At 43.0% G+C, this 26,181-nt stretch overlaps 1 protein-coding gene across 10 annotated transcripts in view; it reads right to left on the bottom strand.

Annotated features, from left to right (window-relative positions):
* Positions 1-26,181, bottom strand: part of NEO1 (neogenin 1) — a 249,702-nt gene that overhangs the window by 6,170 nt on the left and 217,351 nt on the right. For 4 of the 10 annotated variants that reach the window (XM_032244757.1, XM_032244754.1, XM_032244762.1 and 1 more), the window contains exons 20-27: positions 25,006-25,200; positions 24,283-24,315; positions 20,852-20,920; positions 16,762-16,909; positions 11,080-11,318; positions 10,397-10,489; positions 5,065-5,223; positions 100-363 (exon numbers count right to left, since the gene is read on the bottom strand). In XM_032244757.1, the coding sequence (XP_032100648.1) occupies positions 100-363; positions 5,065-5,223; positions 10,397-10,489; positions 11,080-11,318; positions 16,762-16,909; positions 20,852-20,920; positions 24,283-24,315; positions 25,006-25,200 (1,200 nt within the window). The remainder of the gene's footprint in view (positions 1-99; positions 364-5,064; positions 5,224-10,396; positions 10,490-11,079; positions 11,319-16,761; positions 16,910-20,851; positions 20,921-24,282; positions 24,316-25,005; positions 25,201-26,181) is intronic. The other 6 variants (XM_032244755.1, XM_032244758.1, XM_032244759.1 and 3 more) reach the window with 3 other exon arrangements.

Here is a 26,181-nt window from a genome sequence, read left to right as displayed (position 1 = left end):
GCTTGGGGGATATTTGCTTTGCTATACCTCAAAGAAGGGGTGACTCTGTCCCAAGCTTGAGCCAAGGGTCCCTCCAGGTGTGCTGCCATCCGCACTCACCTTGCTGGGATAGTAACGGTGTGCTTGGCAATGCAGGATCATAGGTGGGAGGTCCTGGAGGTGGGATTGCCGGCACGGCGAAGCTCTTCAATGGGTGGGAAGGGCGAACATGGGCGGTGGGAAGACTCTGGCCTGAATCTTCCTCTTGGGAGCTGGCCAAGTAAGAGGAGCTGGTAGCACCTTCAGGGTCCTGGTGATCAGTGCAGCATGTTTGAGACGAGGAGGCTGGCATGGTGTCAGTGCTGGGGGTATTTCGAACGGATTCTACAGCAAGAAAGTCTAAATGTTAGCATTTCTTTTGCCATTAAACATGTGAAAGTCCCAGAGTTTTGGCTACTTCCTGGGGTTCCCTAAATCAGCTCAATAAGCCCTTGTGATCAGTGCTAGTCCAAGAGAACATGGATTAGCACCACTGCCAGGGGTAAGAATGGACTAGTCTAAAAGAGTCTCAAACAATTTTGTACACGGACCAGCTATTCCAGTTTTTCACCTCACAGCTAAGTGGTCACAATTTAAGGTTCTCCTCAATATTTATTATGGAGCATGTGTAAAGGTTTTTGAGACTACTAAGATATTAATATATAAATAAGTGTAAAAGAAAATTAAAAACTGCACTCACTGGGATCTTGGAGAGTGGCCTTTCATAGACAACCATGGATGATCACCAAGGCTGGCGGGGTACCTGACAGTAGCCAGCGATGCTGACAAGGCCTGGTGGTCACTGCAGGACAGGCCAATGGCACAGGCCTTCATGCCCCCAGGGACTGTGTGTGGCCTCACAGCAAAAACCCCACAGCTCAAGTGAGAACTGGACCATGAACCAGCCCAGAAGTCTACACACAGCTTTCAGATCATGCCAAGTGAAGGGCATTTTTGATTCAGAGAAAGAAATGAGGGTAGACTAGCCTGGAGAATAGAAGGCCCAGGAAGAACACGGTAACAATTTCAAAATATAAGAAGGGGCAGAGTTGTTCTGGAAGGCAGCACAGCAGGGTAGAAAAGCAGGGACTCTGGGGTCAGACAGACCTGGACTCTCTAATCTTTGCATACTAACTGGGTGAATTTGACAAAGTCACTGAGTATCTCTGAGTCTCAGTTTCTTCATCTACAAAAAAGGGAGAATAACACATAATTCTTTGAGGATTAAATGAGATGTATGTAAAGTGCTGGACACAGTGGTGCTTGAATATATGATAAGATTCTTTTCTTTGTAAATTATTGGGTGCTTACTTTAAGCCAGGCACTCACTATGCTAGCTGCTTTACATTCATTAGCTCACTCCATCCTCAAAGTAACTCAGAAGGCACTGGGAGGTTAAGCAAATTGCCCATTTGCACAGTTAGAACTAGCAGGGCGGAATCTGAATCCCTGACTTCTGACTTCTATACCCACGCTCTGAACCACCACACGCCTTTCCACACCCAGTACCACTTGCCCCCACTCTGTGCGGCAGAAGCAGCACCAAGGTCTGGGGAGACCACATGAGGAAGACCTTTCCAAAAGCATGAGCTGGTGACCACCTTCCCCACCCATGAGGAGAGGCAGGGACGACACAGCTCAGGACAATGGACTGTATCAGGTAGCCTGAAGGCCTCTTCTGACTCTGGAGTCCTCAACCTTAACAAGTACAGTAGTCTCCCTTATCCACGCTTTTGCTTTCAATGGTTTCAATTACCTGTGGCCAACTGCTGTCTAAAAATTTAAATGGAAAATTCCAGAAATAAATAATTCATAAGCTTTACATTGTGCACCGTTCTGAGTAGTGTGATGAAATCTCACGCCATTCCACTGGGGATATGCATTATCCCTCAGTCCAGCCTATCCACACTGCGTACGCTACCTGCCCTTGAGTCACTTAGTAGCTGTCTTGGTTATCAGACGGAGCAAACAGATATAAAGGGTTCATTACTACATGTGATTTCAGGCCTCCACTGGGGTTTTGGAATGTATCCCCGTAGATGGGGACACTGTAAAGCATGTGCAATCTGCAGAAATCCAAAACATTTCCATGCCTTTGTTGCTGAGGTAGCAGTGAATATGTCCCCTTGGGCTTTCAGGAGTCAGGCCACCAGTCGTGAGTGCCACCTCTGATCTTGGGTCCACGGATGAGGGACTCACACACCCTCCCCAAGTGTGCCTGGCTATGTTGGCCCTACGAGGCTTAGGTCACTTCTCACCCGTTAAGGGGCGTGCTGAGGCTCTCTTCTTAGGCTTGTTCAACATAGCCATCCCCACGGTGGGGAACCTGGTGGCCCCCCTCTGTGTGATCCTGGGTGGGGCAGAAGATGATTAAGAAAGACAGCAGGGAGGAGGACAGAGAAGAGTAGACTCATGTTCAGACCGTGTCAGCCTGTATGGCAGGTGTGTTAGGTCAGTTCTGGGAACACAGGCCTCCCTGACTGCCTCAACAGTCTGTAACTGGATATGTAAGCTTTTGAGGGCCAAAGAAATGGTATAAAAGATGAAAAAGGGAAATGGGGTAGCCTAGAGGAGTCAGCGCTCTGGCCTGCTACCACAGACCAGGGCTGCCCTGTATGCCTCCAGGGGGCCCCAGGCATGTTGCTGTCTTCATGAAGGGTGTTCCCTGACACTGTGCAAAACCACTGGCCTGCTCAGAATCCATGCTGTAAATAAAATTCCTGCTTTGGCAAGGGGCCTACTTCCTGACTGACTTGGCTCTTAGAGTTGTTAAAGCCACGCAGAGTTTACACTGGCCAAGCGATTGGACAAGAGGAAAGTGCTTTTCCAGTGTCAAGTGGCTGTGACATGGTGAGTGTTCCTTACAGCAGAGACTGGCCCTGCCTGGCCCACACGGACCGAGCTGTGGCAACACTTGAGCTCTAGAGACATAAGAGCTCAGAAAAGCACAACAGTGAAAAAGAACTGTGATCATTTTTGGATACTTGCTCTACATTTCAAATAGGTCTTCAGTGAGTCCATCACTTTAGTTTTACCTTCTTTTATCCAACTGGTCATCAAAGCATGGGCTCTCTTGGTAATGCAAATTATTCTTTCTGCCTCTCTTTACTTTCTGCCTAGGTCCATAAAGAAGGGAATGTTTACCAACACTGGATCACAAGGGAGACAGCTGGGTAGGAGCTGCCAGGCTTCTCTCCAATCCCCAAACCTGTCCTATTCTGGAGGAAGAAGGAGGGGGCTGACTCGATTGGGAGGAGCCTGCCATCCACCAAGACGGGACCACATCCTAGAGTGTGAGACTCCTGGGTTGGGCATGCACAAAACCTCCTAAGAGTGGGTGCAGAGGCTGCTTTCTGGCTCTCTGTTTTACTTGAGACTATGTCTGTAAGGCAGACTGGCTCTCATGCAGCTGGCTGGAGTAACTGTCTATCTTGTAAACCATCTTTCCTAAAGGCAGGACTCTAAATTGGAATTTTGAGGGAGACAGTAGAAAGGGCAAATTTATTTTTATTTATTTATTTACTTTTTTTGGTAAAGATGGATCTTGCCTTGTTGCCCAGGCTGGTCATGAACTCCTGGGCTCATGCCATCCTCCTGCCTTGGCTTCCCAAAGTGCTAGAATTACAGGCAGGAGCCACCTTGCTCAGCCTGGAAGGCCAAATTTAGATGCGAGTTCAAGCAGCATTCTCCAAACCAGGGAATAACTCTGGGAGTAGATAATGTTGGGAATTATTGGGTACCCTGTAATAAAGCTTGATCTTCATTTGATGCTTTGGGTATATTTATGATTGATGAAAACTTAAAAGAATGGGGACCAGGTGCAATGGCCGAGGCAGGTGGATCACTTGAGGTCAGGAGTTTGAGACCCCATCTCGACTAAAACTACAAAAATCAGCCAGGTGTGGTGGTGTGTGTCTATAATCCCAGCTACTCTGGAGGCTGAGGCAGAAGAATTGCTTGAACCTAGGAGGTGGCGGCTGCAATGAGCCAAGATGGTGCCACTGTACTCCAGCCTGGGCAAGAGAGTGAGACTCTCAAAAACAAAAACAAAAACAACCCACCAAAACAAAACAAAACAAAAAACTCAAAAGAATGGGGATATTACTGGGAACCCAAACTTCTAGCATAAAGTTTTGAGGTTCTTTTATAATGGAACTCATTTGAAATTCCCTTATTCCCCAGACCAGCAAAACTCAATTCTATCAGTAACGTAATAATTATTAATAGGCAAATTTCAAATGGTGGAAAAATAATATGTTAAATATATGGGAAGTTACTAGAATTGCCGTTTAAAACTAAGAGGATGAAAATTAATTTTCAATTAGTGAAGAACGATATTTATGCCACTTGCTGCCCCCACACCTTTACCATTTCCTCCTTAAAACTGTTTGATAATGTGGTTTCCCAAGGTTTCCAAACTTGGACATGTTTGTCTAGCAACATACTTCTTTAAATACACTACAGATTGTTACGCCAATTTCCTGTTTCTTCAGAGAGGATCTATTCCTGTGCATCCTTTCTTAATTTTAATAATCCTGAGGCTGACATCAGGCACATATCCACATGGCTGGTGGTCCCACTGCCCCTTGGATGTCATCTGCACTTCAGTCCACAGTGGAAGTACCCTGTACGTAACAAGTAACCTTTGTATCCACCCAGTGTGAGGGTGACTGCCAAGCAAAGGCAACCACTAGTGTCTGAAATCACCCAGGATGAGTTTTTCTTTCAAATTAGAGGATTAAAAGAAAGAAAGAAATTGGAAAAAAGGCCGAGTTAAAGTGCAAGTTTACGGAACTAGGGATGATTATGTGATTAGAGATACTGTTTTTACTAAAAGGAAACCTTGCACTGAACGTTTAAAGCCTAGGTGGAAACATGGGGTGAATTTTACAGAAACAAATTTGAGTCAGTCACAGAAACGTTATGCTAAGTAAATAAAACAGAAAAATTCCAAATCCCTCTTCTAAGTAGGGCAAGTCCTTCCCCATTTCCGCTTGCCAACTCTTTTGGAATGGTTTCCATCTGGGCTTGATCCTCATCTCTCACCTGTGGAATTGGCCCTGTCTGAAAGGGACATGGATGTGCCAATGGGCCATGGGCTGCCCGGGTGGTAGAGGTGACTGCGAGCTGGAGAAGCGAGGCTGCTGGAGTGGAAATGATGGTGAGGGTTATCGAGGGAATGGATGGGATGGGCACTAATCACAGCTGTGAATGAACACAAGACAGAGAAATGCTTAACATGCTTGCACAAACACACACAAATCACAGTTTAAGAGCAAAGTCACCCCGTTCCCACCTCCCATACAATCCAACCATTCCCTTGGTTTTTTGGTGGCAGCTGGCTAGATCTGGTCAATTAGCCATTGATTTTTACCTTTGTTTTTTAAAAATGAACATATTATTTTGCATATGTCTACATATGTATAGAAAAAAACGTCTGAGGAATATATACTGAAATGTTAACAGTGATTATCTTGCAGGGAAGAGTGGTCAGGATTAGAATATTGTTCTTTTGGCTTTTCTGTATTTTCCAATTCTACTATAATAAACATGGATTACGTGAGCTATTACAAATATCTATTTGAATATGTCACAAAATATAAATCCATAAGTCAACACATAATAAATTTGGTTTCTATTATTTTTGTCCTGCTAACAGGATAGAAAGAAGTCCCCTTTTTTTCTAGTATATTCATAATTCATTCTGCCTTTGTTACAACTGCTGAATGAGGCATTTAATGGGTATTTAGGCCAAATAAATAAGTAGCTGTTAAATCGGCTTTCATGCCTTAAAATAAATGCAAATGAAATTGAACTCTGATGGTCCCATCTAGTACTAAAAGCACGAACCACAGGCTGATGGCACCATCTTTTTATTGCTTCTAGTCTGGGGACTCAGCCATATCCATCTGCATTTAAGAGAATAAATGGCTCTTTCCTTCCCACACTGGCTAAGGATTCAATTCACTGCGTTCAGCTAAATAATCTGAAATTTCCACACAGATTTTACATACTACTTTCTATGAAGATAGAGATTCCATGTACAACTTTCTATGAGGCTTCATCATCCATCTGAGACAGAAACAGACAAAATCAGAAGCCCGGAGTCTGGGAATAAACTTTTCTTAGGAGCTCCCTTGGGGTGGTGGTAGAAATGGCACATTTAAGGTCAAGAGAACCAGCTCTACCCCCACCAAACAGGCAAATAGGCCAAAGCTGAGTAGCAATACAGGGAATCTTTTTTCTCTAAACAAAGGCTTCATAAACTTCATAATACAACTTAACTAACACTTAGTGGCCTATTGAAAAGTCTTCTGTCCCCAGGGATCTCCCTAAGGTCTTTGTGGGGCTATTCAGCATTACTTTGGCTAAGAGAAATCCCGGTCAATAAAATGGATGCCTTTACTTTCCAGATATCCGTTGTCCTAGCCACAGGCAAGCAAGCAGGTGGCAGGACTGAGACCCTGGAGCACCGCTTGCCCCTTCCCTTCCCTTCTCACGGCTTCAGGAGCAGAACAGGGGCTTTCCCTCAGGTGCTGCTCTTGGGGACCAGAGGCTCCAGGTTGTGCCCGGGGAGAGAACACAACACAGGAAAGCTGTCTGAGGAGGGCTCTTAGCGTAACTGGGGAGTTGGCAACTCCTCTGGGGGAAGACAGGTACTTTTTAGAAGTGGGTGCTTCAGACTCGGTGTTCTCCAGAATTCAGGCTGGGGTAGGGGGAATAAACCTGATTTTTACCTAGGAAAGTACGATTTGAGAGCATTCGAGGACTCTCACGAAGGAAAAAGAAAATTGACTTTTTTTCTTCATAAGGCATTTCCAGTCTTTTTAGATAAGTAAATAAAAAAAATAAAGCAGTGCCAATGTGCCTGGCTAGAATATAGTAAGAAATCAGCACTGTTAGCTGACTCTGAACTCAGCGCTTTGGTGCATGGCCTAGGATGAGACCATGTGCTGGCCCAGCAAGCTCTTCCTAGCACTGCTCAATCATTTAAGACCAGGGCAGGTGGATGGTGGGTGATGGCTCCTGCATCATTCCAGGACTCAGAGCTCAGGGAATACTAGCTTGTGAAACAGAACTGTAGCCGTGTGGATTTTAAAAACAGTATCTTAAGAGGATCATAAAGACCGTAAGTGGATCTAGTTGCAGGTTCTTAAAAGATTCCACTTACTCATCCAACTATTAAGGCACAAATTAAGTAATATTGTATATTTGTACAAACTCCTTCCCCAACATCAAGAAAAGAAGAATGACATCAACTGGACAATACATCTTTTTCACTTAACATATTTAAAACGAATACATCTAGAAATAAAGACAGTAAAATTTTACAAGTTTTCAAACTAAGCCAGTTCAGGTAGGAACTGAAGTATTACACAAAACAAACAAAGCAGCAGCAGTGCTACCATCTTCTTTATCAATCAGAAGCAACTGGAATGGATCAATTTACTCTTTCTGGGCATGTGTATCTGTAAACCTGGGAACCCCGTCCAGGGCACCTCTTATAAGAGGGAAACCATGGCTTTCCCCCGCATGCTTCCAAGTCCAGGCCTTTCTTTCCATCAAGGACCACAAGCATGAGCTACTTTGTGTGGAAATTACCTGTTAACAAATAGGGTGTTACTCTTTCAAAGCTGACTTTTGTAATCCAGTGTCCTACATGTTTGTCTACAATGACTGTTTGTGGGATAGGGAAAGGGTGTGCAGACATCCACATGCTTGGAGCATCCACCAAAAGACTGGGGCCATGAGGAACTTTTCCAAGTGCATGATGCCATGGTGCACCTCTTTGAATGTATGATATCCATGGCTATTAAATATCATCATTTGTTGACAGATGGCTGAGAGTTCCCTGAACTGGGAGTCCCACTATGCTAGTTAGTCTGAAAGGCTTCATTCACTTCCTTGAAAACTGTGACAAGAGAGAGGACACAGTAGTGTGAAAGAATTGGTTTGTCCCATTGCTTTCTGTTTTAATCATATTTAACTTATTTTGAATTTCAACTATTACTTAAAAAGGCTTGGCTGGGCGCAGTGGCTCACACCTGTAATCCCAGCACTTTGGGAGGCCAAGGTGGGCGGATCACCAAGTCAGGAGACCAAGACCATCCTGGATAATATGGTGAAACCTTGTCTCTACTAAAAATACAAAAATTAGCTAGGTGTGGTGGTGTGCACCTATAGTCCCAGCTACTCAGGAGGCTGAGCAAGAGAACTGCTTGAACCTGGGAGGCAGAGGTTGCAGTGAGCTGAGATCGTGCCACTGCACTCTAGCCTGGTAACAGAGTTAAGACTCCATCTCAAAAAAAAAAAAAAAAAGGCCCCAGAACCCTTTTTTTTTTTTTTTTTTTGAGATGAAGTTTTGCCCTTGTCACCCAGGCTGGAGTGCCAAAAGCACAATCTTGGCTCACCGCAACCTCTGCCTCCTGGGTGCCAGTGATTCTCCTATCTCACCACCACGCCCAGCCGAGGCTCAGAAACCTTTATGCTTATCAAAGTCAGGCATGAATCAAGAATGAAAAATATTGTTTAAAAAATTCTGGCTGCGTGGATGCAGTGGCTCATGCCTGTAATCCCAGCACTTTGGGAGTCCAAGGCCGGTGGATCACCAGGAGTTTGAGACCAGCCTGGCCAACATGGTGAAACCCCATCTCTACTAAAAATGCAAAAAATTAGCCAGGCATGGTGGCACATACCTGTAGTCTCAGCTACCCAGGAGGCCAAGGCAGGAGAATAGCTGGAACCTGGGGGGCAGAGGCTGCAGTGAGCTGAGATTGCACCACTGCACTGCAGCCTGGGCAACAGAGCAAGACTCTGTCTCAAAAAGAAAAAAAAATTCCAGCCAGGTGCGGTGGCTCATGCCTATAATCCCAGGACTCTGGGAGGCCGAGGCAGGTGGATCACCTGAGGTTAGGAGTTCGAGATCAGCCTGGCCAACATGGTGAAACCCCGACTCTACAAAAAATACAAAAAAATTGCCAGGCATAGTGGCAAGTGCCTGTAATCCTAGCTCCTTGGGAGGCTGAGGCAGGAGAATTGCTTGAACCTGGGAGGCGGAGGTTGTAGTGAGCCAAAATTGTGCCACTGCACTCCAGCCTAGGCGACAGAATAAGACTCTGTCTCAAAAAAAATCCATACTGTAAACCTAAAGCTATTCTAAAATATGTTTTAATTAATTAATTAATTTAGAGACCAGCTCTTGCTCTGTTGCCTAAGCTGGAGTGCACTGGTGTAAAATCATAGCTCACTGCAACCTTAAATCCTGGGTTCAAGCAATCCTTCCACCTTAGCCTCCCTGGGTAGCTGGGTTGTGTGCCACGATGCCTAGCTTTTAAAAAAAAAAAGCTTTTTTTTTTGACATGGAATCGGAATCACACTCTGTCACCCAGGCTGGAGCGCAGTGGCATGATCTCAGCTCACTGTAACCTTTGCCTACCAGGTGCAAGCGATTCTTGTGCCCCAGCCCCCTGAGTAGCTGGGACTACAGACATGCACCACCACGCCCAGCTACTTTTTGTCATGGCTAATTTTTAACTTTTTGTAGAGATGGGGTCCCATTTCGTTGCCCAGGCTAGCCTAGAACTCCTGGCCTCCAGCAATCCTCCCACCTTGGTCTCCCCAAACACTAGGATTATAGGTGTGAGTCACCTTGCTTGGCCTTCAAATCTATTAATTAAAAAACAAATTCCATGCCAGGCGCGGTGGCTCAAGCCTGTAATCCCAGCACTTTGGGAGGCCGAGGCGGGTGGATCACGAGGTCAAGAGATCGAGACCATCCTGGTCAACATGGTGAAACCCCGTCTCTACTACAAATACAAAAAATCAGCTGGGCATGGTGGTGCGTGCCTGTAATCCCAGCTACCCAGGAGGCCGAAGCAGGAGAATTGCCTGAACCCAGGAGGCGGAAGTTGCGGTGAGCCGAGATCACGCCATTGCACTCCAGCCTGGGTAACATGAGTGAAACTCCATCTCAAAAAAAAAAAACAAATTCCATAGGTGCTCATCAGCACTGATGTCGGGAAGCATAACAAAAACTTGTAACATCAGGCCATCCTCAGCCCGTCTTGAGGGAGGCTTTCCCATCTCTCCCACAGAGATATGATGCACTTTTAGGGAGACTGGTTACTTCCCTATTCCTGGGAGACAGGAGAAATTGGCTCTTCAGCTTATTTACCCTAAACATAAAGACCCTAGCCTCAAGGATAGTGTTTGTTGCAAAATATGGCAAGTGTTTGGTATTTCTTCCTTCAAGGTGTCAAACCTTTGGTAGATTATCTTTGTGTTAGAATCAAGTGAAGTCAAAAAGATCATTCATAGTTGTTCCCCTACATGACTGAACAGATTGGTAGCACTGAGGAAAAGCGAAGCTTCTACTTACGCTGGGGTGGCTGGGAGTCAAAGGGCATCATCATTTTTGGTCTCATTCCCCGCCTTCCAGCCAGTGTAGACATGCTGTCCTCTGACTCATGCCCTAGATGTTAAATGTGGAGGTTAGTTACAAGCATGCGCCCTACGCCACTGAGCAGCCTCAACAGTAAAACACTTCTAGTAGGGGATTCAGAATTCACAGACAACATAATGGGGATGAGATGTTTCTGCAAGAAGTGAAATAAAGAGGAGAATGATCATTAGAGCATCACAGGAGTTCCTGCTGAATCAATGTGGACCTCACAATGCTGCCCACCACACTTCATATGGTGTCTATAAGAGCATCCAGTCCAAGAACATTCTGAATACCACAATGCTAGCTGGGCCAGCTGAAGGCACAGAATGAAATGCATAGACATGGGCTGCCTTGCCTCAAATGCTTGAATGTCACACTGCTAAAGCCTGATGAGAGCCCTAAAAGAGCTGCAAGATTGTCTCGTATGGGAACAGAACCTCTCCCTCATAACAAGCTAGCTATTCTTTAGCATATGTTAACACATCTTTTAACACATATTTCTCTAAGTCTGATCTCATATAGGAATCACCAAATTAAGGTAACCTCAGGAAAAAAAAATGATTTAAATGAAAACAGTCTCCTAACATTTGAGAAAAAACCTGCACTTAAAATGGTACCTCTGTATGAATTTCGCCTTTGATGGATATTGCTGTCCATGGAGTTGTCAACTGGTGTGATATCTTGAGAGTTTCGAGGAATTGGAGTATCAGTCATGATGGGGTTTGGGTCTGGAGACTTATCAATGGGTTTCAGCTCCAGTCTCTCATGATGGATCCAGAGATCTGGAGGTTTCACATCTTTGGAATTCCCTTTGTACTTATGAGAGCCATTCACTGATTTGCAGGCAGCTCGTTTCCTAGGCAGGAAGTTAAGAGGAGCTTTTACAAAGTAACTCGTTTGAACATAATTGTCAAAAGGCTTGAGTGATAAAACTGCCTTTCTGAGAGATGTTTCAAGCAAAGGCAAAAACTAAAAACATACCCCAGCCCCCAAACAACAAGTCTGCTCCTGGGAAGAGTAAATGTATCTCTATTTTGTCCACATGTATTTAGAGATACTTACCAGGGTATGTTTGAATCCTGCCTTGTGACTTTTTTTTGACTGTTAAAAGGTTAACATAGCATTTTTCATTACATAATCTCTAAACCAGAAGGTTCATCCGCAAGTTTCCAATTACAGCAATGTAGAAACGTAACAATGGACTACAGGGAAAGTCTATGGCTTATAAAGGAGGGAGGGAACAATTTTTTTTTTTTTTTTTTGAGACAGAATTTCACTCTTGTCACCCAGGCTAGAGTGTAATGGCATGATCTCAGCTCACTGCAACCTTGGCCTTCTGGGTTCAAGTGATTCTCCTGCCTCGGCCTCCGGAGTAGCTAGGATTACAGGTACCTGCCACCACACCCAGCTAATTTTTGTATTTTTAGTAGAAACAGGGTTTCACCATGTTGGCTAGGCTGGTCTTGAACTCCTGACCTCAGGTGATCCACCTGCCTTGGCCTCCCAAAGTGCTGGGATTACAGCTGTGAGCCAATGTGTCTGGCCAGAAAAACTTTTAAGGCTGCCAAACTATGACTACCAACTAGGTAAAGTCAAGAATGGAGACAACAATGTCTGCTTCTCTATGCTTTAGCTTCTCCACTTTCTCTCTTACTTTCCCCTAATAAGGACATACTGGCTACCCAGGATATGCCAGACCCTTTGCTAGACTGCCGTGCCCTCAGAATTTTTGGACAAGTGAAGAATACAGATGTTGAACTATTATTTTTTAATGTTCTGAGCTTATGTTCTGAAATGCCAAGTGTTAGAGTAACTTCTTAATATTTGGATCTAAGCCGAACAGGAAAAACCTAGAGGAAGAAGTGACATTTAAGCTAAGACCTAAAGGGAACAGAAAGTACATTCCAGGTGCTGAAATCAGCTTATGTCAAAACTCTAAAGCAGACAGCAATGGCCTGGTGGGATATCAGAAGGACTTTAAGAAAGCCTGAGTGGTGCGGACACAGTGAACCTTGCAGAGAATGATGTGAAATAATACTGGAAAGGTAGTCACGGACCAGATCATAAAGAGCTTTTAGAGCAAGCTAAGAATCTGAACTTCCCTTTGTGAGTAATGAGAAACCATTCAACAGTTTTAAGCAAGAGAGTAAGGAGACCACTTTTGAGTTAAAACTTTACACCAGCTGTGATGTGAAGAATGGCTCTGTAGGTGGAGGACAGAAGAGGAGACCAGCTAGGATGCTACTGGAGTCTCAGCCATGACTGATGGTGCTGTGGGACAGTGGGAATACAGGCAAGAGGCAGATGTGAAAGTTATCTGGGAGGCAGACATGACAGGTTGATGATGATGCTAAGGTTTCTGGTTTAAGCCACTTAACATTGGGAATAAAGGAGTAGAGGCATGTTTGCCTGAAAAGATGATGAATTATATTCTGGGCGTGCTGAATTTGAAGTGTCTCTGAGAGATTCAAGAGGAAATGTAGAAGAAGCAGCTGGGCGTGCAAGTCTGATACTCAGAGGAGGGAGGTCTTGGCTGGAGACAGAAATACAAGAGTAGCTGGAATGCTGAAGCCATGGGAGCAGATGAGATCACTTGGGGAGAACACAGAAGAGAGTAAGTGCAGGCCCAGGCCCTGAGGAATGTCTGTATTTGATGGCTAGGTAGACAGGAGGGCCTATGAAAACAAAAACATACTGTCATGGACACAAAAGAAAATGTTTCCAGAAGGAACAGGTGACTGTGTTAAATGTTGTTGAGAGACTAAGACAAGAAATGAAAAATGTTCTTTGCCTTTAGCAATATGGAGGTCACTGGTGACCTCCACAAAAGCAATTCTGGTGAAGTCGCAGAATAAAGTGGCAGAATAAAGATTAGAAAGGACTGGTGCATGGGTAGGCAGCAAACAGACATATGAGTATAAGCAAGTAATCAAGGAATTCTGTAGTGAAGGAGAAGGAAGGTTTGTAAGGAGCCAGTGATAAGGACCATACAGGGGGTGGGGGGGGTTATAATTATAATTATTCCTTAAGCTGGAAGAAGTTAGAGCACACTTAAAACACTGAAAAGGCAGCCAATAATGAGTGAGAGGTCAGCTATGCAGGAGAGAGGAAGAATTGAAGGTAAAAGGTCTTAGAAAAATGGAAGACAATGAGATTCAGGTGATAAAGGGTAACACTGGCTTTAGACAGGGGAAGTACACTTAGGAGGAGGAGGAAACACTGATTACCAATGTAGAAAGACTTCAGATTTGATGGCAGTGTGCTGAGGTAGTTCTCATCTGATGGCTTCTAAGGAGATGCCCAGCTCATCTGTTGCCAGTCGGGGGGCTAAGGGAGAATGTTCTGAGAACCAACAAGGGTTTAGATTCTCTAAATGCTCTGTCACTTTTGAGGTTGTAAGACTCTATAAACAGCTACCATCTAAATGAACCTCAGGTATTACAGAGGAAGAAAAGTAATAAGAAAAGCTCACGTATATTTTTCAATAGTCAATAGAATACTTGCAAAGCAGATCACTGGAGAAGTGAGTGAGGGGAAAGCCCTCTGATAGGATGATTTTCAACAAAAGGACCCAAATCTGTAGGACATGCCAATACAGAGAATAGAACCTGTTACCAACTCATTTTACTCTCAATCTGAAGACTGAGTACCTTATTTTTAAAATTTACTTTGAGCCTGGGGATGGTGGCTCATGCCTGTAATCCCATCACTTTGGGAGACTGAAGCAGGCAGATCATTTAAGGTCAGAAGTTCCAGACCAGCCTGGCCAACATGGTAAAATTCCATCTCTACTAAAATACAAAAATTAGCCTGGCATTGTAGCAAATGCCTGTAATCCTAGCTACTTGGGAGGCCGAGGCAGGAGAATCATTTGAACGCAGGAGGTGGATGTTGCAGTGAGCTGAGATCCTTTCACTGCACTCCAGCCTGGGGAACAGAGCAAGACCCCATCTAAAAAAATTTTTACTTTAAATTTGAAGTCTTCCAAAGCACTAAAATTCTCTGTCATTGTGGTTTTCATATTCTTTTAATAAAATAATAAAGATGGCAATATTTCTAAAACTAGATATAAAATCAATATAGATAAATGTGAAATGCCAAATAAAGAGGCTTGAAGAAAACTCCCAGAGTAGAAAAAAAAATGTAGTCTTTGAGGCTTTAAAAATAATAGCTTTCCACTATTAAAAGTAGAAGGCTGGGTGCAGTTGCTCATGCCTGTAATTCCAGCACTTTGGGAGGCCGAGGGGTCAGATCATTTGAGGTCAGAGTTCGAGACCAGCCTAGTCAATGTGGTGAAACCTGTCTTTACTTAAAAAAGACAAAAATTAGGCTGGGCATGCTGGCTCACGTCTGTAATCCCAGCACTTTGCGGGGGCCGAGGCGGGCAGATCACGAGGTCAGGAGATTGAGACCATCCTGACCAACACGGTGAAACCCCATTTCTACTAAAAAAAATACAAAAATTAGCCAGGCGTGGTGGCATGTGCCTGTAGCCCCAGCTACTTGGGAGGCTGAGGCAGAAGAATCACTTGAACTGGGAGGCGGAGGTTGCAGTGAGCCGAGACTGTGCCACTGCACTCCAGCCTGGTGTCAGAGCGAGATTCCATCTCAAAAACAAAACAAAACAAAACCAAAACTAGCTGGGCATGGTGGCGGATGCCTGTAATCCCAGCGAGGCTGAGGCAGGAAAATCACTTGAACCCATGAGGTGGAGGTTGCAGTGAGCCGAGAACATGCTATTACACTCCAGCCTGGGTGACAGAATGAGACCATCTTAACAAAAAAGAAAAAAAAAGGAAGAACTGTAAGAGGCAGTGGCCAGAAGGCTTATAAAAGAAGCCTCCATTTTCTTGAAAAAGTGACAGAGTACAAGCTATGGAAAGCTATTTCATTTGGGCAAAAGAAAGAGCGATTTAAAATATCACATAACCTACAAAAAATGACATAAAGTTATTACCAGTAGCAATTACAAGGTAGCCTGTGCTTGCCCAGTACAGTGAAAATGAACACATTTATGATTATTAAACACATGCATCCTTGCCTTGGGCAGACAAGTCTGCGAGGATAATCACACAGACATGAATTTCTCCTTCTCTTGTGGAGCAACACCCCCATCTTATGATCTTTCAAGATATTGCAACTGAAGTCATTTTATTATCCATATGATGGTTTTGCTATTAGGAATAACTCAGGAGTCCCCCCCCCTTTTTTTTTTTCTATCTGTTTTGCTAACCAGATATTTGAGCTGAATGTAATTTAGGATCAAGGATTCTTCCAAGTGCAGGAGTGGATGTATTAGCAAACACTACATAACCTTGAGGGAATAGGTTGCTTGTCCATATGGCAGTATCAGTAACTGAGCCCCCTTGCTATCTGCACTTAGACCATTAGCCACAAGCCTCAAAATCCCAGAAGAGTTCAAGGCTAGCAGCCATTTAATCTCTATGAGAAACGGATAAATTGATCCTTTCCTGTTCATTAAAGCAACCCCACACCCACACCCACCGTCTACACTCGGCAGCACTTCTTTAAAAACATTCTTAAACTTAGATTTAGAATGACAGGCTTATGGTGTTCTTCCACTGGGCTGGCATTTGTGCTGTGACACAGCCTGTAAGAATGCCCACAGATGCCTGTGCATCGGGTTCACTATGGGCATGTACAGACGGTGCTCCAAAAGGGTGACCAGCAATGCCAGACACTTACCACTTTCCTCACCATATCTATGCTCCAGTTGGCTCTGTGACCTGAGAGGTTGAGCTACATTAACTTTACCTACTTGGCAATCCTGTTAGGTTTCCTGGCTTCCAGCTGGGTTTGGCTAATACTAGGCACTGGCAAGAGGCTGGAGGGTAGGAAGTGTTTCTTTTCCTGCCACCGTCCTTTGGGAGGAGGCTGGCAATGGCCACATGCCTCTAGCTCCCACCTTGCTCTTGTCAGGAAGGCCTCTCCTACTGTTTCAGATCTTGAAAACAGCTCTCTCCCCTTGCCCTTTCAGTCCCAAAGATGATGGTGTCTTATTGTTGCTGCTAGCCCCTGAATATCCTGCTAGTTTTCCCTAACCTCACCTATGACTTTGTAAATTACCTCTGTTGAAATCCTTTTAAATGTGCCACCTCTTTTCTGCCAGGACGCTGACTGATACACATAAGAGGACCCACTTCCCATTTTCTTTTAAAATATTTGAAATTTCTTTTCATGGATTTTTATGTCTTAACTTTGTGTACCACTCTGCATACGGAAGTCACACGGAGGCAAACGATGTCAAAAATCTACGGCGTGCTTTTGGGGTTTCTTACTTTTTCTGGTGAGAGGTGGTGCGACGGGTGCAAAAGACAGCGATAATCACAACCACCACGATGGTGATGACGCCAACAGAAACAATTATGACCAGCAGCATGTTACTGTCCAGAGGAGAGGTGGGGCTCCCGTGAGGGCTGTTACTGCCTGCAGAGGAGAAGCGGTATATTGTTAGTGTTAGAGAATCTGAAACATGCATACTATCAAGCTACAGAACCACTGATATCTCACGTGAACGTCTTCATAATACTCACTGCTCTGCCTTATATAAAAGTGCCGTGGGAACACGGCTCTCTCTTCTAGATGATGAGCTCCTAGACAGCCAAGAGTCTGTCCCAACAACAGTGCTCAAGACAGAGACTGCTCAAAGACAGTGCTTAATTAAAGCTTCTCAAATTGTACTGAACATTCAAGAGCTTTCAAAGGTTGAGATATACTTAGACGGATAAAGAATCTTGCCTCTCTGGTGATAAATAAACTCATCTTGTAAAGCACCACTTATAAACCATTTAGTTTTCTGGTTTTCAAAACCATTTAAAAATGTTCATTCATACAAAGCAAAGGTTTTCCCCAACATACAGATATCTGAGATGATAAAAACTGCATGCAAAGTCTGTTTTTGTAAATACACAGCCTATGCAGAGTTAATTCTCTTGTTCAACTTCAAGAAACAGTAGGTCTGAAGTATGACAAACACTTATTGAATGATTACTGTGCGTCAGTCATTGCTCTAGGTACTACTAGGGGTGCAATGGTGAACCACAAAGATGTGAATGTTTGGCGGGGGCAATGGGCAAACGATAAATAAGAAATTATTCGTTTCTTATTTATTAGTTTCACATGAACGGTGTGGAAAAAACAGAAAATGAGGGGATATGATACAGAGTGTCTGGGTAGCTAATTTAAACCAAGTGGTTAGAAAAAGCTTCTCTGAGGAGATGTCATTGAGTTGAGATCTGAATGACAAGAAAGATCCCATCACACAAGGGGAAGGACCCTGAGGCCGGAAAAAGCACTTCTCAAGGAAGAGAAATGCAGCCGGTGCTGTTAAAGAGAGAGAGATGCAAGTCAGAAGGAAGGAAGTGAGGAGAAAAAAAGGCATGAGCTGGAGAAGCTGCAGAGGCCGGATCATTTAGGACCCTGAAGATATTCGGATTTTCTTTTCCTTCTTCCTACTATTGTTATTTCCTCATTGCTGAAAGGATGAGGTCCAGGCTTTGTAATCTACCTCTACGTCTGGCTGTCTTCCATTTCTCAAAACATATTTCTTTGCTTCCCTACTCAAGTTATGCATGCTCATATTATAAAATGTGGCAAATCCCACCGCACATGTGGTGTCTTTCCTTCTAGCTACTCCCTCTCTTAACTTTCTAACAGAGGTATACAATAATGGGATGAGCTGCCTTGCCAAGTAATGGATCTTTTATACTAAAGAGGCACCCTGGCAGCGTGAGATATTGTGGAAGAAAAGCCTACCATCAAAGGATGGCCTGGAATGTGTATTTTTAAAAATCTCCTGAAGTGGTTCTCATAACAACCTGGCTTATAAATTTATGTTCGAATCCCAACTTACACTCATTGTGGGAGTCCCGTCCATAATGCTGGGTGAGCTGACCCTCCAACTTTGCTTCTTTGATTTTTATAGGCTACATCTAAGCACAGTGATAAATCTGGGGCTGATTTAGAAGGGCTTAAAAGTCTATTCTACATTTGGTTCAATCATTTTTATCCTTCATTTATGAGAAAAAGGTAAGCAGACAGACAACTTAAACTGTACATACTGACCTTCAATAAAATAACGTTTTTATATTTGGGAAACACCATGGTACTGGGGCCGCTAAAATGGACTATACTGTTCATATTAGAATATGGCTTTCCATAACTGTTATTGACAGCAGTGCTGAACCACTGGGTTGGTACACTACTTGGTAGGGTGGGCACTGCATATCAGAGGCTGGGGAGCTGAAATGAGGGAGGCAGGCAGAGGTGGAAGTGGTTCTTTCCTACATTTAACTGTGAAAAATCCTCATCTACCTTCATCTGACCTCTAACGTGAGCTGGACAAAAGCTTTCTTCTAAGATACAGCAAGAGTGAGCTGCCAATGAACAGTCCTACCAGGGACAATATATATGCTATTTCTTTATGCCTCATCTGGACTACTATAACAGTTTCCTAAATCCTCTTCCCTGATTTCACACTCTTAGCCCCAACTTATTCTTCACTGTTATCAGAGTAATAACAGTTGATAACAGAAGATGGAAGTCATAGTGTAGCAGTGGTGTCAGATATTTTACATGTTATTTGTAGCATAAAGCTCAAATGTCTTAGCACTGGTACTTGAGTTTTTGACAGGCTGATTCTAACCTGTGTTTTCAACTCAATCTCTACCCTGTCGCTATGCAGCACGACCCCTGGAGAGAGCAGGCTGTTTTATTAATATACTGCCATGCCTCTGCACATGGTGATCTTGCTTCCTGGCATGTCCAAGCTCTTTCTTGACATTTGGCAATCTTCTAGCATCCTTGAAGACCAGGGTTAGACAGCACCTCTTCGAGGAAGCTTTCCTTTATCAGGTAGTTTGTTACTCACTCCTCTTGCTCCCACAGCTTGCCACATAGAGCCTGCATCTTTAAAAACATGCATGTGGGCTGCGCATGGTGGCTCATGCCTGTAATCCCAGCACTTGGGAGGCCAAGATGGGCAGATCACCTGAGGTCAGGAGATCGAGACCAGCCTGGCCAACATGGTAAAACCCCAACTCTACTGAAAACACCAAAATTAGCTGGGCGTGGTGGCGGGCACCTGTAATTCCAGCTATTCAGGAGGCTGAGGCAGAAGAAACACTTGAACCCAGGGGGCAGAGGTTGCAGTGAGCTGAGATCATGCCACAGCACTCCAGCCTGGGCGACAGAGCGAGACTCTAAAAAACTCCCCCCAAAACAAAAATGCATGTATGAGTGAATGCATAAATAAAAGAAAGACAAAGGAGTAATTACTTCCCTCACAACCTTAAAAATTATACTGTGGTCACCATACAAATGTCACATATGCATGAGAAGGAGAAACTCATAAACAGAGTCCTAGAACTTGGAGCATACTTATTTCTAGAAGAATGCAAGTCTGTCTGGTTCTTCTAAGGCTGATTTCATTAAAATCTGGGCAGTTCCACTTTTGATTTAAATAGATAGCTGGAGATTAAGACGTCATTGTATTCCCACAATTAGACTATGAGTTACTAGAGAGCAGGCGTTTCTCCCATATGTCTATCTCTTCCATATGTGAAGAGACAGTAAGGGTCATTCCTGGTAACTACTTCAGTGGACATTTTGCCACTCTGGATTCCCACATCTGGTATAGGACCCCTCCTTTTTAGGCTGAATGTGACAGTGGAAAAAGCACAGAAATTAGAAGCCCTGAGTTTTGGTTCTAGGACTGCCATAATTAGTGGGTGGCCCCAGGCACATTACATCTTCACTGAGTTTCTGAATGTATTAAATGGAAATAATGGTACCTGTTCTCCCTGCTCACCGTGTTGTGAGAATCACATTTGACTTCATGTGTGAAAGTAACTTATAAATGGTGAAGCTCTGTAAAGATGGGGGTGTCATCATTAAATTAGAAGGCACCAGCTCTCACGATGGCTAGGAGAGTGGGAAGAATCTTCTAGAGTTACTAAATTGAAAACACTGCAGTAAGTAGTAGTACTGGGAGAACTTAATGATTCTAAAGGCATTTGTTTGGCATGTTTTGGATGGTGGCTAATCCCACTAGTGGGTTTATTTTTGAAAGCAAAATTCTAACTCTTTTCTAGAGGCAGTAGGCAACAGGAAGAACAATTTGTTCAGGAATCAATCTTAAGTTGGATAAGAGGAGAAACGATTTTATTTATGAATCCTACGATGAATTGGCTTGGAGAAATTTGGCAAACATTTGTCAGAAAATGCCTAAAGCTAGATCTAGTAATAAAAGAAAACAGGTTAATATGCTACAACCCACCACACACAAGCTATAAAAGACATTTCAAAAATTTAAGCAAAACTGCTTCGTGTCCATAGTAAGCAAAAAAAACGCCATGGGAAGGGCTTTACCGCTCATTGGAGGTTTGTAGTCAGATCCTAGGTCTGGCAGCCGGCTTCCTTTCCCTCCAGACCCTGAGGCTAAAGGAGAAGAAATCATGTCAACAATGACCCCACACATTTGGTATGACAATCGACTTCGTAGCTAGTGAGTGTTTTCAATAAAAAACACAATTTTTAGTCTCTTCTGTCCATGAGAAAATGAAGTAGCACATGAATCATGGGAATCTATAGTCCATGTGTGCAAAGCAAACTAAGGTATAGCTTTCTGTGCAATGAGGTGTCTGAAAGACTCACAACCTTGTCTCACAGCTGTGAGTTGTCACTGCTGTTTAGAAGGTGGGACAGCAGGTGCTGTTTCTCTAGCTTAAGAAGCAGTTCCCAAAGGACTGCTCAGAGGACCTTCTCTTAGAAAAGGAACCAAGGTAATTAGGTTAATGTCTACATTAAAGAACTATACTCTTCCAAGGGACCTGGCTATGTGGATCTGAACTAGCAGGCATCAGTATTGTTCAGATTCTTTTCTTTTCTCAAATTAGAAACTTTTCCTTCTGAATATAAAGTTACCCCGAGCAGAAATAGGAAGGTAAATGGAAGTTCAAATCAGGTTCTCAGTTTCTGCTCAGTCACCTGAACATTCAGAGATTGAAAAAAAAAAAAGAGTCTTCCTCCTAGTTACTCAAAAAGACACTGTCTCCTAATCCATCAGCAGGGAACACACTGAGGCTGCTGACCTCAGGCCTGGGACCACCCTAGGAGGAGGCCTCAGAAAGTGCAAATACCAGTTTTTTCAAAAAACCTCAAACTTGGTCTTGACTTTTGCTCTTCACATTTGTAGGAAAAGCGGCTTGGGAAAGGCAAATACAAGGATCTTTTCCCAACGGAGCAAAGGTATCAATCTAAGGTCTATGTCCAGAAAGCAATACCATACTTCTCCTGAAAAGAGGTCTGAAAGAACTGCAAAGTAAAAGCTACCTCATGAAGTCAGCTAGGAGGCTAATCTAGCGCACTGGTGAATAGGCTGACTGCACGTGCATATTGGCTCCATCATATACAACTGTTTGACTTTGGGTAAGTTATTTAACTATTCATTTTGGGCCTCAGTTTTCTCATTGTAAGACAGGGATAACAATGGTATCCACTTCACAAAGCTGTTGTGAGGATTAAATGGAAATTTAATACCATAAAATATTTTTAATACTGCCTGACACATAGCAAATGTTCCGTAAATGTTAACTACTCCTATTACAAGCATAATAAATCTTCAGGAAAGAGTATAATCTTCCCTTTACAGAGGCAGAGAGCATGAAGCTTCAGAAAACACTTAAAATTAGAGTTATTTCTACAAATAAAGCCTTACTAGAAATGTGTAAACTAGGTGTCTCTGCAAAACATTAGAGCTAATGTCAAGTACTTCTATAAATTATCAGGATACACAAACACACATACACACACACACACACACACACACACACACACACACACATTTGGGCAAATGAAAAAAATTAAAATCTGAAGTTTTCTGTATGCAGTTCATCTAGCAGAATAAATTGAGTGACTAAAACAATGTTTGCTAGATTTCCAGAAGCTGAAAGCCCCTCAAAAGAAGGTAACAGGAGTTCTTGGATATCTAAAAGGGCATATTCTAGAATTTACTCACAGTCCCTGGCCTTTTTCCATTGTCCACACATATTACTTTATCTCCTTACATCTGATGCCATCATTTCTCCCAAATGACAAACACCATATATTAAGAGTCCAGTTGTTCCTCATATGCTTTTCACTATGACAAAGTCTAGCTGGTGGAGATGGCTTAGCACCTGCAAGGCTCTTCAGGTTTCAGTGTACTTGGTTGACAGGTGGGCTGCATTTAAGCCAAACTATCCAGAGCACCATATTATGTACACAATTGTCAAAGAACACAAATTATTAACAAACTGCATGATTTATATTCCTATATTTCCCAACATTTTTTCTCTTAAATGTAAACTGTGAACAAAAAATTCCAAGGATGAACAGAACACCAAAAATATCAATGGGTAAAGAATTTTAAATACCAGAGGTGGCATGCAGCTAAGAGCTGTACTCTGGCTATTGAATCCAGTGAGAAAACAATGAGCTCATTTATATTCTGTGCATATATATATTATGGCTATTTTTATACTCCTGCACTTTCACACAACAGAAAGTATGTTTGCAGTTTCTCCAATGTACAACAAAAGACTCAGTGAATGCAAACACATTTCCAAAGTGTTTTGGAAAACTTCATACATCAAGTTCTGACTCTTCCTTGCCATTAGCCAAGATCCAAGTACCTTGCATTTCTAATAACTACTCTTAAACTAAGAGACCAATCATTAAATTTCCTTTTAATGTTCGCTCTCGATATGGAAAACATACTAGCATTAGCTGACTTCCCAGCGATGAAAATCACAAAAGTATAGCTATCCCTCCAGTTACTGTGTAAAGACTGCTGACAGATGGTTTCAAGAATGGTGACATAGAGGCCCCTGTTTCCTAAGTTCCCACTTCAATTATTACTATTATTTTATTATTTTACTTTTTTTGAGACAGGGTCTCACTCTGTCACCAAGGCAGGAGGGCAGTGGTGTGATCATGGCTCACTGCAGCCCAGCCTCCACCTCCCAGGCTCAAGCAATCTTCCCACCTCAGCCTCCGGGTAGCTGGGACTACAGGTGTGTACCACCATGCCTGGCTAGCTTTTTTTCCCCCCATTTTTTGTAGAGGGGAGGTCTCACTTTGTTGCTCAGGCTAGTGATCCTCCCACCTCGGCCTCCCAAAGTGCTAGGATTACAGGCATGAGGCACCGTACCCGGCTTAAGTTTTCATTGCAAATAGTTTCAGTCCTCTTTTAATATGATCAGTATATTTAAGGAGTGAAATGAAAAAAGAGCGTTGAATTAAGTTTATGGTAACAGAATAAACAAAGCACTAATTTAGTCACAGAGAATCACAACATTTGGTAAGGTAAATTTGTAGATTCTTTGTAGGAAGCGGAAAAAAGGATATCCACTGAATGTGATCACAGCTTTCCACTTAGAGACACTAATAAAATTCTAGATGCTACAAATATGAACAATTGGTATGATCGGTCTAATCATGACTCAAATGCCTACTGTTGCTACAGAACTTCAATATCTTAGCATAAAGGATGATCTGATCTACACTTAAAACCAATCTCCTATCGCTGCAGGATGCAGTTCACTGACTCAGTTTTCTTCTGCCAGCCTGGTTAGCTCCTACATAAATTCCCCAGCTTTTCAGAACATGGACTCAACTCTACTTTGGCCAATAAATATGAGGCTTTTAATACATGGTGCTGATTTTTCAAGAAAAAAGAAAAAAAAAAAAAGGAAACAAAAATCAAAAGCTAATAGGTCACAAAAGAAAGGAAAGGAAACAGAGGCCATCTACTCATTTACCTTGATCATTAGGCATTTTATCAGAGGAGTCCGCTAACAGGCCAAGCACAGGGGAAGAAAAAACAAGAGCAAGGATCACAAGCTTTGAAGATGGGACAGGCAGAACTTTTTAAAAGGAAAAAAATTAAAACCCCCACAAACTTCCAAACAAATTGAATCTTGACTTTAGTGCTAACAGAAATTAAATTCATACAGGGTTTCCATAATTCCTTAGATTCAGTCCCCAGTTAAATTTTATTAGCCTAAGCTCACTTGGTTCAATGCTTTACCTTCATTTTCTTATCTAGGGTTTTATTTAAAAGGTCCTTTTAAGTCTCTTTCTTTCTTTCTATAAGGTCCACAAGTAAGTCTTTCAGGTTAAGAGCCTGCATGAGTTGAACCATCCATCACAAGAACACACTATTTCTCCATATGGAACCAAAATAATCACATCTGATCTGACTGGTAAAAACTTTTAGATCACAGCAATTCATCTGCCCCAAATAGCCTGGAGCCAATGTCGTCTTTTATATGATATGTTTAGGCTAGTACCCCAGGGAGCGCTGTTTTGTTGGTCAATGAGTAGGTAAGAAATCATTATGGGATAAATCTTCACACCACGGCTCACAAGCTCATCATTAAGACTTCATATATTATCCATAGACTCTACATGCTCAAGTGACAGTGTAAGCATAGCCCCACTAAAAACACACACAACAAAACCCTCAGCTTGGGGACCATTACCTTTAGGTGTTCTGAATTGGACAGCTTCAGACATGGGTCCCATGCCCTTTGAGTTCCGTGCCTGGATTTTGAAGTAGTATGGTGTGTCAAGCGTTAACTCTTGTATCTGATGAGTCAGTCTGTTCCCCACAACAGGCTCAATAACCCAGTCATGTATCTCTGCATTCACATCAGTACTGTAATATATGATGTAACCTGTCCAAGGAGTTAATGGGAAAAGAAGTCTCATTCCTGCCTTTCCTTTTGCATTCAGTAAATCAGTACATACCTATTATGTCATATGCATATTATAGCATATCTGAATAATGTATCCTCAAATGTCTACAATTAAAATAATGCAGTTTTGAAAACCATGAATTGCCTGACAGGTTTTTTAGCTCTCACCAATGTGATCTCCTAGGAACTCCTGGGCAGTCACAGTGAACTGTTACCTGATACTTCCACCAGGGGGCAGTCAATTCCCACACTGAGAAGAGAAGAGCCACAACCCTGAATCCACCTGACCCGTGGCAAAAGTGCACTGCACTGTTGCCGGTTTTAAAAGGCAAAGTAAAATGTAATCCAGGTCAAGTCACGCTTCATTCTTTCACAAAAGAGGCAAAGTCAAAACCTAAAGAAATGACAGAAAGCCCAGGATGTATGGAAAGGGATTCCTACTGAAAGCAAGAAGCAGGACAGTGCTAAGAAACGCTTTCCATTTCCTTGGGCCATCTATTCATACAAAGGAACTTCAGGGCAAACCCCAGTTCCCCAGCACACACCCACATGGGGCAGAGGCACCAAAGGAAGTAAGAGCAGCTCAACCCCATCAGGCTTCTCCCCCTGATAAGGCTAAGGAAGGCAGAGTGTTCCTTCTACTGTGGAAGGTTTTCCTTTGAAAATACAAGGAAAAAAATTCCAGGTCCCTATAAAGGCCTAGGCCAGTTCACACTTTTAACTCTGTAAGAGCACAGGTACCTGATGTAGCAGGTCTCCGGGGGAAAAATGAATTAAATACCTAATGGGCTTTTTGTGTGTGTGTGGCTTCGGGGTACAAGAGCAGAATCTCTGTTTATCGGGTATTACTCTATAGAACCAGGGAGGAGTCATGTAATTCTGAAGTTGTCCATCTAGGCAGAGACAGAGAAGAATAGCTTTTTTTTTTTTTTTTTTTGAGACGGAGTTTCACTCTTGTTA

Source organism: Sapajus apella, unplaced genomic scaffold, assembly GCF_009761245.1.
Source record: "Sapajus apella isolate SASKATOON/1434 unplaced genomic scaffold, GSC_monkey_1.0 scaffold55, whole genome shotgun sequence".
In the NCBI taxonomy this organism is placed as follows: domain Eukaryota; kingdom Metazoa; phylum Chordata; class Mammalia; order Primates; family Cebidae; genus Sapajus; species Sapajus apella.
Note: the sequence above shows the minus strand (reverse complement) of the source record. Positions and strands in the feature narration are given on the sequence as shown.